General features: G+C 38.9%; 1 protein-coding gene across 1 annotated transcript; it reads right to left on the reverse strand.

Annotated features, from left to right (window-relative positions):
* Positions 1-1,836: 1,836 nt before the first annotated feature.
* On the reverse strand, positions 1,837-7,501 carry LOC148112689 (uncharacterized). The gene is made up of 2 exons (XM_087874889.1): positions 6,748-7,501; positions 1,837-2,278 (listed from the first exon to the last, which is right to left on the reverse strand). The coding sequence occupies exons 1-2, from the start codon at positions 7,037-7,039 to the stop codon at positions 2,043-2,045; spliced, it is 528 nt and encodes a 175-aa protein (XP_087731015.1). The 5' UTR covers positions 7,040-7,501; the 3' UTR covers positions 1,837-2,042.
* Positions 7,502-13,762: the final 6,261 nt, after the last annotated feature.

Raw genomic sequence — 13,762 nt, forward strand, 5'->3', positions numbered from 1 at the left:
TTCCAAAATTTTATATTTTCTTTCTCTGCAAAGTGAACATGACTTCGTAGCCTTGGAATGTGGAATCAGGGTTATTTTTCTGTCACCTTCCCAGGTCATGCTGAGTTCTACTCTGTGTATGAAACTGAAACCATCATTATAATTAGATTTGTGGCAATGATTCTCAAAGCATAACTTCCTTTCCCAGATCAGAGCATCAAAATGTGATTCTAGGAAAGGCATGATTTCAGTTATTTACACCAGTAGTTTTCATCATTTTGAGTTCAGTCTAAGACTGCAAATTAAACCAATGTAATTTTGTCCAAGATTGTTGATGGCTATTTCTGTCAGGTTACAGGAAACTGCATTTTACACTAATTGTAATTTCTACATTATTGTCAAGGACTGCTTCATTTTCCATATCACAGAATATTGTGAAACAAACAAACCAACACATTTTAACTTACTGTATTGTATAACCCCCCTCCCAAACTACGTGTGAGTTTATAGGTCAGTGTGTTGTGTGAACTCTGAAAATTGGGTTGTATTTTAGTGTGCATTGTCAGTACATAAGAAAATACCATTTTGATCAGTTTATAAGAATCCCAACCACATCTTAGCTGGCCTGTGAATGAGTTAACTTTGAGGTATATAGATTAATTATTTTCTTTTTTTTAAAATTAAGTACGTTGATTAGTTTATCAAAATATGATAATGAAAAAATAGGGGAAGCAAATTGGAAAGAAAAAAGTGTAGGGTAAGGTTAGAAAAGAAAATCATCTTCCGACTCCTTTTAGCACAGTAGAATAACGTAATAACATAAAATCTTGATATTTTAGTTTTATATAATAATATGTAGAAGACGTTTCTATAACAACAAACCTACAGTATCTAAGCAGCAAAACCCAAAACCAAAGTTTCATTTTTTCCCCACCTCAAGCACAAAGTCCAAAAACAGTTTCCAAGTAGAAATAAAATTAATTGGGTTCTTTTCGCTAATCAAAGTAGTCACTCTGCTACCTCCATCAACTTTTGCAGTCATTATGGGAATCAAAGTATCATTCCATTTTTGTCCATAGTATTCTTGCTCTGTCAGCATAGATAACATCAAAGTTTCAAATATTTTTCCAAATTCTTTATCCAATAAGCCTAAAAGAAAAGTCTCTGGTTTTATCTTTATATTCACTTTAAGAATCTTCTGTATTTTTTTTTTTAATTTGATTTATATGCCGTCCTTCTCCGGAGACTCAGGGCGGCTTACAATGCGTTAAGCAATAGCCTTCATACTTTTCTATATTTATACAAAGTCAGCTTATTGCCCCCACAAACTGGGTCCTCAATTTACCTACCTTAGAAAGGATGGGAGGCTGAGTCAACCTTGAGCCTGGGGAGATTCGAACTTGCAGTAATTGCAGGCAGCTGAATGTTAATAACAGGCTATTAGTCTGCTGCGCCACCAGCCTCTAGATATGGAGGTATTAATCAAGGTATTAATCAGGTATTAAGATATGAATACTACTCCAATATTTCTTTGCTTTGTCACACATCCACCATAAATGGTAAAAAGTTCCTTCTTTACATTTACATTTCCAACATTCATTTGTGGTACCTTTATACATTTTTTTTTAATTGAAAACGTTTTTCAAATACAATTTTTCCCCCTTTCCCCCCCTCCTCCCTAACCCCCACTCGCCCTCCCCTCCCCCCGTGGCTTCTTCAGGGTACAACACAAATTCACAACAGATTATATAATACTTTACCAACCCCTTGCTCCATCCCCCATATACTGACCCTTTCTTTCTAATAATGTTATTATATCCCCCTTATACTATACATTTCGAAATAACGTTCTACTATAACTGTCAGGTATGCTTCCTTCAGTATCCAGGAAAGAAAACCCCAAACTCAAGCATTTTGAAGAATCTGGTACTTTTACTGAATATGAAAAGATTAACATCCCAGTGAAAAGCTGGAAGTGATCAAAACGCGCGAAATGCATCTACTAAGCTTCTTCCCCCCCTCGTGTTTATAGTTTCTCAGCCAATCTAAAGGTCTTCCAAAGGTCAGGTGGCAACACGTCTGGCAGCATCATCCATCAGGAATGTCAGGACAGTTGGTCGGCCATCCCCTTCTGAAATGTAGTTTCGATTTCCCCGAAGTACCCTCCTACAAAGACAAACCCCCTCCTGCTCTCTTCCCCCCCTCTGCTCCATACCTAATCCCTCCCCGTTTCTTATGGCAGCTAAAGCAGGAAAGCTGATGCTGACATTCGGCCCCTCTTGCAGAAGAGACGTTAGTCCTAATTAAAAGGAAAAAGAGAAAGAGAAACAGAATATATACAATGATCAAGGTTTATCAGGGTATTTGGCATAGAACTGTTGAACTTTCTTGGGAGCTCGGACATCCCGTTTATTTACCCATTCAGCCTGAGATAGTGGAAAATGTTTCCAGGCAATCAGATATTGGATTTTACCATGGTGTTTTCTAGAGTCCAAGATTTCCTTAACCTCAAAATGTTGCTCCCCTTCTACTAGGATGGGAATTGGAGGGTTGCTATGATCAACCCTTAGGGGAGATGAGTGTTCAGGTTTCAATAAACTAGCATGAAATACAGGATGTATTCGTCTCAAAGTTTTTGGTAATTCTAATTCAACTGTCACTGGATTTATCAGTCTGATCACACGGAATGGTCCTACATACTTAGGCCCCAGCTTTTTAGACCTCTGGGTGGTTTGTAAGTATTTGGTAGACAAATAAACTTTATCCCCCACTTTGTAAATGTGAGTTGGGGACCTTTTCTTATCGGCTTGTGCCTTATGAGCTCGGTGTGCCTCATCTAATGCCTTCCGAGTCACTGTCCAGGTGCTCCTTAATTGTTCTATCCAGTCTATCAAAGAGGGATTTTGGGGATCCTCTTGAGGTAACTCGGGAATGGGTACAAAATCCTGGCCTGATGCAACCTTAAAAGGGGTGAATCCGGTGCTACTATGCACAGAATTGTTATACGCCACTTCTGCAAATGGCAACAAGTCTACCCAATTGTCCTGTTGGTAATTCACGTAACATCTAAGGTATTGTTCGAGTACCCCATTGGTTCTTTCACAAGCACCATTTGTCTGAGGGTGGTGACTGGAACTCAACCCCTGTGCGGAGCCTATCAATCTTAAAAATTCTCTCCAGAAACTGGAAGTAAATTGCACACCCCTATCAGAAATTATTCTTTTCGGAGACCCATGTAGTCGGTAAATCTGCCGAATAAACAACTTTGCGAGGGTTTTTGCTGAAGGGATCTTTGAGCAAGGTATGAAATGTACTTGTTTAGAAAACAAATCAGTTACTACCCAAATGACAGTGCAGCCCTCACTGTCGGGTAAGTCCACCACAAAATCCATAGATATTTCCTTCCATGGGGCGTTCGGTCTAGCCACACTTTGCAGTAATCCAGGGGATTTTCCTGGAGGTCTTTTAGCCGAGGCACATACTGGACAGCTAGCCACATATGTCTGTATGTCCTTTTTTAGTGCAGGCCACCAAAACTGTCTCTTAACAAGATGTAAAGTTTTGACAAACGCAAAGTGTCCTGCGGCTTTGGCATCATGCGCATATTTCAATACGGTTGGTCTTAATGTGGTCGGAACATACAATTTCGATCCAACCCAAGCTAGTCCATCGCGAAGTGTGCATTCATTCGAGTGGAGTTTAAACCACTCGTCAACTTTTAGTGCTTCTCGTAACTTTTCGAGTAAATCCCCTGAGAGTTCTGGATCGGTTTTACTCTGCGCTCTGGTAGTGACGGGTGTTGCCAATTGCGTTAAGGGGATCATTGGTTGAACCAGTTCCTTCTTTATGCTGTTGTACTGTGGCAATCTGGAAAGTGCGTCTGCCATGAAATTTTTTCCCCCAGGAAGGTAACGTAAAGTGAAATTGAAACGCTTGAAATGTTGGGCCCAGCGTGCCTGTTTGGGTGACAATTTGCGTGGTGTTTTTAATGCTTCTAGATTCTTATGGTCAGTCCACACCTCGAAAGGATGTTTTGCCCCCTCCAAAAATTGTCTCCATGTTAACAGCGCCCATCTAACTGCAAACGCTTCCTTCTCCCATATGGCCCATCTCCTTTCTGTTTCAGATAGTTTACGGGATGTGTAAGCACAGGGTTGTAATATTCCATTCTCATTCTTTTGCAAGAGTATCGCTCCTACGGCAACGTCGCTAGCATCCGCTTGTATTACAAAAGGTTGTTCTATGTCGGGGTGTTTGAGCACAGGTTCAGCTGCAAACAGCCGTTTCAGTTTTTCGAAAGCGGCCTGACAGTCCATAGTCCATTCTAGTGGTTTCGAGGGTTTGGGTTTTATTTCCCCTTTTGTTTTGAGCAAGTTTGTAATTGGCAGTGCGATTTTTGCGAAAGAGGGGATAAATTGTCTATAAAAGTTAGCAAACCCTAAGAAACTCTGTAACTGTTTACGGGTGCGCGGTGCGGCCCATTCCATTACTGCCCGGACCTTTTCCGGGTCCATCTCTATTCCCTCATGCGATATACGATATCCAAGATAGTCGATTTTGTCTTGATGGAATTCACATTTAGAAAGTTTGGCATAGAGTTCAGCTGCTGTGAGTTTATTCAAGACCGCTCGAACCAATCTTATATGGTCGGCCATGTTGTCAGAATAAATTAGAATATCGTCCAAATAGACCAACACCCCCTTATATAGATGCTCATGCAACACTTCGTTGATCAACTGCATGAATACGGCCGGGGCCCCCTGTAGTCCAAAAGGGAGTACTTTAAATTGGAAACACCCCAGTGGGCAATTAAATGCTGTCTTCCATTCATCTCCCTCTTTTATTCTCACTCGGTAGTATGCCTCTCTTAAATCAAGTTTGGTAAAAAATTTTCCCTTTCCTAAATGGGCCAACATGTCCTTCATAAGTGGGAGGGGATAGACATTTTCCATGCAAATGGCGTTCATGTTTCTATAATCAACAACTAATCTGAAGGATCCATCTTTCTTTTCGCGGAACATTACTGGCGCTGCTACCTTGGGTTTGGCTCGTTCGATAAATCCCCGTTCTAAGTTTTTGTCAATAAAATTTCGCAATTCCTCCAATTCTCGAGGTGTCATGGGGTATATTTTTGGTTTGGGAAGCTTCACCCCTGGGAGTATTTCAATGGTGCAGTCAGTGGCCCTGTGGGGAGGCAGATTATCAGAAGCTTTTTCACTAAACACTTCCTTGAGGTCCCAATATTCCTTCGGAATTTTCTCTTCTCCCTCAATATAGTTAATGGCTACTGCGGCCCCTTCTAGTCTTATGTCGTCCCTTAGGGAGGGGCCTTCCTTTTCCGGAGGTGGTTCTGCCGTACGGATGCGCAGGACCCCCGTTTTCCAATTTACTCGTGGGTTCCATTTTCGAAGCCAGGGCAGTCCTAGAATTAGGGGCCTTTCCATGCCAGGGGCTACAATAAAGCTGAGCTTTTCTATGTGATTCCCCAAGTGTAGTTCGAGGGGTTCGGTCATAAAACTAGCTGGGGCCCCCCCTGCAATCGACCCATCTAATTGACAAAATGCAATGGGTCTTTTTAACGTTTTCAGTCTCAGTCCCATTTCCTCCACTACTTTGGGGCTAATTATGCACCTAGTGCACCCCGAGTCCAACAGGGCTAACAATTGCGCGTGAGTTCCTGTGGAGGGCACCCTTACTTCTACGGGGATGAGTAAGGGTTCTTCCGTGTGACTCACCCGTTCATCGGTGTCTGAGTCGGAGTCTGTCTCGCTGTCGTCATCGTTGGTCGGAGTTCCCAACTCACGCTGGTTCCGGGGAGTGAACTCAACGACTTCTCCTTTCAGGGCGGTGCCGCGGGTTTTGGCGGGTATTTTATCGCTTTTCTTTTGGCTGGCCCCAGTGGCTTTTGGCGGTGGTTTGGAGAAACATTCGGCCGCCCGGTGACCCTCCTTCCCACATTTGAAACAGGTGAAGGGCTTTGACTTGGGTTTGAATTCGGTCTTCCCGCCAGTCATCTTGGCCGCCCCCTTACGGTAGAGAGAGGATGACTGGTCCCCCATCCGCCTTCCTCGGAGTTCGCTCCGTTTCAGCTCGATCTCCACATCCTCAGCTACTATGTACCATCGATCCAAATCATCGGGGACCCCCATGCTCCTGCAATCTCGATATATCTCATCATTCAATCCATCCTTGAAACTCTCCAAAAGCGCCATTTCTGACCAGCCTGTCATATAAGGTGCCAGTTCACGAAACTCTTGGATATACTCTGCCACCGGCCTCCAGCCCTGCTGAATGCTCTTCATTCTGAGTCTCGCCTTTCGTTCAGCTAAATGGTCTTCAAAACGTCTCCTAAGGGCCCTCATGAACTGGTTGTAATTTCTCAGCAGGAGGGAGTTGTTATTGTGGAGAACTACCATCCACTCAGCCGCCACTCCCTCTAGGGCATTCGCAACGCTTCTGACTTTAGCCGCATCTGTTTCGTAGTCCTCCCCCCAATCCTGCATGTGGTTCCACACTTGGGTCAGGAAAAATCCCAAGGTTTTAGGATTTCCATCAAACTTTCCAGGAAGGGGGGGGATTTTTGGCTTTTTACGTCTGCGGGGGGGGCCTGCAGGGCTGGGTTTCTCTGGCCGGCTGCATCTCTTCCTCGAGCTGCCGAAGCCTGGGATGTTCCCTCCTCAAACTCTTCCTCTCCCCCGCAGGCTGTCTCTTCTGCCTCCCCCCTGGGGTCTGCTTCCCCCTTTTCCACAGGAGTTTCAAAAGACTCACGGTTTTTTCTGCTTTCTTCCACATCACGGATAAGCTGCAAGGCTTGATCTATCATGAGACGTTCCTTCTGCTGTTGCATCCACACTGCCTCCCTTTTCCGGGGTCTGGAAGTCGTCACTCCCTGGGGATTCTCTCCCCAGTCCGGCAGTCTGCCCACACCTTTGGACCATCTAGCTTCCTCCGGTTCCAAACGGAGTTTTTCCAGCCATTCTGCAGTTTCTCTTTCCGACTGGAGGGCGGTTGAACTCGCTGCCCCCATCTTCCCTTCGTCATCACTCCCACGATCTGACATACTTTGGATTTTCAGTCCCCTCGGGTTTTGTCCGGGATGACTGAGATGACTTCCAGCTTAATGTCAGGTATGCTTCCTTCAGTATCCAGGAAAGAAAACCCCAAACTCAAGCATTTTGAAGAATCTGGTACTTTTACTGAATATGAAAAGATTAACATCCCAGTGAAAAGCTGGAAGTGATCAAAACGCGCGAAATGCATCTACTAAGCTTCTTCCCCCCCTCGTGTTTATAGTTTCTCAGCCAATCTAAAGGTCTTCCAAAGGTCAGGTGGCAACACGTCTGGCAGCGTCATCCATCAGGAATGTCAGGACAGTTGGTCGGCCATCCCCTTCTGAAATGTAGTTTCGATTTCCCCGAAGTACCCTCCTACAAAGACAAACCCCCTCCTGCTCTCTTCCCCCCCTCTGCTCCATACCTAATCCCTCCCCGTTTCTTATGGCAGCTAAAGCAGGAAAGCTGATGCTGACAATAACATTATATAATAACTCCTAATTTAGCATAGTAATATTATTATATCCCCCAATTTAACAATTTCTACTCATGATCTACTCTTTTACTCCTCCCCCATACATATATGTCTTAAATCAAATCTTTTTTTGTATATTAATATAACATTTCAAAGCAACCTTCCACTATAAAACTATATAATAAATCCTAATTTAACATTTATTCAACTCATAGTCTGTCCATTTCCTCCACCCCCATAGATATATCTCTTAACTCAAATCTTTTACATATATTCATATCTAAACATAATATCCCTTTTCTTCAACTAAACAATCAATAAGCTAACCTATCTCCACCCACATTCCTACAGAACTACCATACATAATAATTCTTGATCTCTTTATTCTTCTGCCCACACCACTAAGAAGTATTCCCTTATATAAATAAAATCCTCAAATGACTTTAAGCTTGTAATCCATATAATATCTTCTGTAGTGTCTTTCAGCTGGATTGTTAACTCCATCACCCATATTAGGGTAACATCACATCCTAATTCCAACAGTATGTTCGGTATCTTCAATTACCATCTGCCCCCATCAACAATAGATGACTTGATATATAAAAAACAACCACCTGAGTGACTTTATATTTGTATTCCATATAGTGTCTATAGTAGTGTCTTTCATCTAAATTATTAATTCCAACACCGTAATAGGGTAACAACCAGATCTTCTGCGTGCCCAATCCCATAACTCTCTTGCCTTGTAGCTCAACATAAACGTAATACATTTATCAAAGAATCCAAATTAGATAATTCCAATCCATTCAGTTTAAGGCCCTTTTCACATCCCAAAAGTACAGCACTGCAGAGGTCTGTCACTGTCTTCAGGATAATATAAATCAATACTTTGCCTCAGCTATCTTGTCATATATTCAATCATCTCTTAGATAACTGGCATTGCACTGTTGTTTAGTTTAAAAAAATTTGTTTTTGTAAGACCTGCTTCTTCTTTTCTTGACTTTTTGTGGGTTAGATCTCCATCCTGATTTCCTTTCTATAAATTGTGTATCAACTATTTGGTTTTCATGCTGATCTATAACTTGATCTTGTTGGTTTTGCTTTTGTGGCTTAAGTCTCCATTCTGGTTTCTTTTCTTTGAGTTATATGTCAACTGATTGATTTCTATGCTGGTCTGTAACTTGATGAATCATCACATTAGAATCCAAAGCCGCCTCTCTTGTATTTATAAATAGTCCAGCTGTAACCTCTGAAGGAGAATCCAGAAGCTGCTCATCTACAAAGTCCTCTGTAACTTGTTGTTTTTCCATTACTTCCATCTCTTTCTGCTTATCCTGAATTTCTATCTCTTGTTGATTTTGCTTTTCTTTATTCCACTCATGTATTATACATGAAGATGTTGAGCCCATTTTAAGAACCTTATAGTAAAATTCTTCCGCTTTTTCAACAGAATTTAGTTGATATCTTTCTCCTTGATATCTCAATATTATGCCAACTGGGACATCCCACCTGAATGAGATGTTTTGTTTGTTTAGCTCAGTCACCAAAAATCCGAATTTCTTTCTATCTTTTAATATCTTGGGCGGCAACTCTTTATATATCCAGATCTTTCTTCCATATATCCAATTGTAGAGTAGAATTAAAAGATTTTTGCACAATATCATTTCTTATTTCTTTATCTGTAAAATAAATCACCACATCTCTGGGCAATTGCCTTTGCTTTGCAATCCAAGAATTTACTCTATAGGCCTTGTCAATCTTACAAGATACCTCCTCTGGATGAATCTTTAAAATCCCAGCCAGAACTTCAGCAGATATTTTTCTTAAATCATTTCTATTGTTTTCCTGTAATCCTCTCATTCTGACCGCAAATTCTGTGAGCCTGTATTGCATCATTGTAACTTCTCTTTCAATCCCTTGTTTTATATTTTCTGTATTGTAAGTCTCGTGATCAGCTTCCTTTTTAGACTTTACTTCAGAACTATTGTCTTGAATATTTATCAAATCATTTTCCATTCTTTGTATTTTATTGTTCAAATTATAAATCTTATCATCAACTTCCTCCATTTTAGACTCTAATAACTTGATATTTGTATCTATCTTTATAACTATTTCTGAAAAAGCATTAGTCACTGTTACAATCTTTCTTTGTAAGTTATCATACTTTAATTGTATGAATTCTTTAATTTCCTGCTTAAATTTTTCAAAATTCTGGTTCACAATCTCGCCATGTCTTGCCATTTCCTTCAAAACAAATTCTTTTAAATTAAAACCATCCTTCTGAGTCTGTAAACTAGAAACTTGCTCACACAATTGTAAATGGGGGAAAACCCCCCCCCCGCTGCTTGTTTGTCTGGCTTTGTTAATTTTAACGCCATCCTGCCACACAGACAAACTCTTTTTGAAGAAAGAGGACTTCTCTCCAACAAGATCAATATCAGATCTCCAAAAAAAAAAAGAAACTTAGAATAGAAATTTTTTCTTTTCTCTATTCTAGCCAGCACTGTTTGCTCCGTTACTTTGTATCTTGTTATGGAAGGACTTTCACTTTCGGCTACTTCTCAAGCCTCAGCAGTCGCCATTTTAAACTGGTACCTTTATACATTCTTGACAATTTTTCCAGTGTTAAATACCATTAGTATATCATCTTATTTAAAAAAAATCTGTTAAATTATCATTTAATATAAATTTTAAACCTTTTGTACACATTTTCCCATTGTTCAAGTATTATATTATACCTAAAGTTCTTTACGCACTGAATTATATAATGCTTTACATACTCATTCTCCAAGTTCAGTTTCAATAGCAATTTATAAACCTTAGACATAATTTGTTCATCACTCAACACAAAAAGAAGTTTCCTTTCTGGTTTTCTCTATCATGTGGTAGACATGACAATCCTTCTTACATACAGTATGTGGTATTCATTGTCAATATTTCTACTGAATAACTCAAAGCTTTGGATGTTCGTTCTACAACCCCACAGTGAAACCTAGCCTCTACAAATGTTAATGTAATCCAGAAAGTTCCTAAAGCGATGAACAATTATCAAGATTTGTTTCTAAACTCTAGAAATGGGAGAATATAATAACCTTCTTTTTTCTAGGGTAAAAAATAAATCTAAGTCTTATTAGGTAATGCTTCTGTTGTGATAATGCAATTAAACATTGTAATTAGCCAATCACTGTGGATTGCTTATACCAGGACCATGCAGGATATAAGTACGACAAGTAGTTAAATAATCCCCAACACACACAAACACGCATGCTCACACAAACATAGAAGGAGAGAGATGCATACCAGATTTCCTCTTATTATATGAAAGGCTAAGTAAGAAAAAAAGGTTGGCTGGTTTTCAGAAAAAGGAGAAAGAAGTTTGTATTTAAAAAAAATAAAGAATAAGAGGTCACATTTTCTGCTTAAAACTATTGTTGATTTTTTTTAAAAAAAGTATGTCCATTTCTGAACCCAAACTATTAAACAAGAGTACCAACTGTACTCTTACTGGGGAATTAAAATGCTGACAAAGAATTGAACTTTTATTATTTACATTAAAATCTAATTCTACTTTGTATAACTTCTTTATAATAGTACCTTTAAAAATGCTACTGCTTCTGCAAAATTCTTTTGGTAGGGAATATATTAAGGTGAAAGCAAATTCAGCACGTTTTAATAAATTTCTATTGGCAGTTAAATGAGTTATTGTCATGCATACAGAATATGTTATCATGAAACAGATTAATGTTTTATTAGGATTATTGATGTGTAGAAACTGGGTTGAGTTGGATTTTGTAAGATTACTATGAAATGATTTAAAAGTATGAAAAATCTTAGGAACTTGGAAGTGTATCTTACCCATAGAGTTCAGAATGTTATAAGGTTTTAGTAAAAAACAGATATGCTTCTTTTTGAACAGAACATTTATCTTGTCCACTGAAGTTGTGATAAATATATCCTGTGAGGTTTGTGATAAGAGTAAATAAAATCCTTTGTTAGGAAACAATCACTTTGTTATACACACACACACACACACACAGATAGATATAGATTAGATATAGATACAGACAGTGGTGGGATTCAAGTAATTTAACAACCGGTTGATTTCTTCCAACAACCAGTTTGCCAAACTGCTTCGAAAGTTAACAACCGGTTCTCTCGAAGTGGTGCAAACCGGCTGAATCCCACCACTGGATACAGATACAGATACAGATACAGATACAGATACAGATACAGATACAGATACAGATACAGATACAGATACAGATATAGGTATAGATAATCCTCAATTGAATGAAGAAATTTCATTTCAGTTTTGGAAAAGCTGGAAGAATCTCTGCCACCATCACCATCCCATTAATAAAATTTACACAAATTGTGTCTTAATCGGGAAGACTGATACAGGTGAGCATTTACAAATTTTATTTCCTAGGTTCTATTATTTTAAGACTTTCTCTCCTGTTAACATTCAGCAATATAAATAATCAACAATACCTTATGCTAATTTTAACTTCTTATATAAGAGGTCAAGAGTGTGATAGGTTACAATTTATTTTGAAATCATAATAGCATATTCATATTCAAAACATACATACTACTGCATAAAAAAGCTACACTAACATACAGTACAACAACTTACCCAACCTATAGGGACTACTGGGTTGTAAAAAGAAAAAAAATGTCTCAATCACATAGTTACAGTTTTTCCAAAAAAGCATCAGTAACTGGTCACAAATTAAGATTTTTTCTGTTGTGATTAAATTTGTCTGATTTCTGTTGTGAATAAATTTCTGATTTATTCTCTGGCTCCAGTACCATAACATGATTTGATTAATATGCATTCTCCTATTGTACAGTTGTGGCCAAAATTGTGGAAACCTTTTGGGAAAAGTTTATTTTTGAGATTTGATGGCTAACAACACCATTTTGTTTTTGGAGTTTTAAGATAATCATAATCCACTGCTGGAATGGCCTGGGAATAGCCCAGACCTTAACCCAGTTGAAAATCTATGAAGCTGACCGAATAAACTTGTTAGTCAGAAGCGACCCAACAATAAAACACAGTTAATAGAAGCAATCTTGGTTTCACCTTGGTTATAACAGCTTCAGAACTAAAAGACTTGGTTCACTCCATGGGAAGACATTGTAAGGCCATAATTCATGCTAATGGTTACCCAACTAAGTATTAACTGACATGATAATTTTTGTATATCTTGTTTTTTCTACGTGTTCCACTTTTCTACTTTCTACTGTAACTGCTATTCTAATAGCAAATCCTTCATAAAAGTTTTTGCATTACATTCTTGATCAAATTATCTTTCCATTGATATATAATTTTATGGCACTATTCAAAAAAAAAAAAGTGGTGTTATTAGCTAGTTTTAGAAAATACACTTTCCCCAAAAGGTTTCCACAATTTTGGCCACTACTGTATATATGATAGTTTCTCAGAGGAAGTTCCTCATAGGAAAGATCTACCAAAACAACAAAAAATGTCACTGGCTTTGCTTTTTATTCTATTTTTTTCCTCCCATAATGATTAGGAACACATTTCCTAGCTTCTGGGACCACTCGCAGAAAGCTGGGTGAACAATAGTAACTCACATTATCCTTTCTTCAAATGAAGGCATTCTACATTCTGTAAAATAAAGAACCCACTTTCATTCATGCCTCTGCTATTTTATTGACAGACTCTTCAGAAAATATAAAATAATAAATTATTCTGATGCTTTTTGTATGTTTTTCTTTATTGAAAAAGCCATAGCACAGCTCTGGGAATATCTTAAATATTTGCTTAAATATGTGCTTGACATTCTGTACTCTGGCTTTGTGCCGTATGTCTGATTCGCAGTTATATCTGGAATGACCCACATGCAGAATGCTATGTCAAGCAGGGATTTTGTTCCTGTGCATTGTTTCTTTTCACCGTCTTTTGAATAGTGTTTGACACTTTTAAGTACAATAGCTGTCACTGGCATTAATGAATGCTCATGTAGGCCTTCTCCAGTTCTTTTCTTTGTGCAATTGGTTTGCTTAGCTGACTAAAAGCCATTGTTCAGAAGCTTCATGTTTTTCCTCACCATAACAGCTTCTCAGGCTCTCTAGGGACTTCTATTTAACCTGTTTTTTTTATTATTTTATGTTCCATTTGCCTCCATGGGCATTATTTATGCTTATAAAAGCAGTCTGCTGTAATATGTATTCTGATGGTGTTAGCTTTCAAGCTGTTTAACCCCCACCCGACTCCATCCTCCCAAAA

Source organism: Pantherophis guttatus, chromosome 8 (assembly GCF_059756535.1).
Source record: "Pantherophis guttatus breed Tessera chromosome 8, ASM5975653v1, whole genome shotgun sequence".
Lineage (NCBI taxonomy): Eukaryota > Metazoa > Chordata > Lepidosauria > Squamata > Colubridae > Pantherophis > Pantherophis guttatus.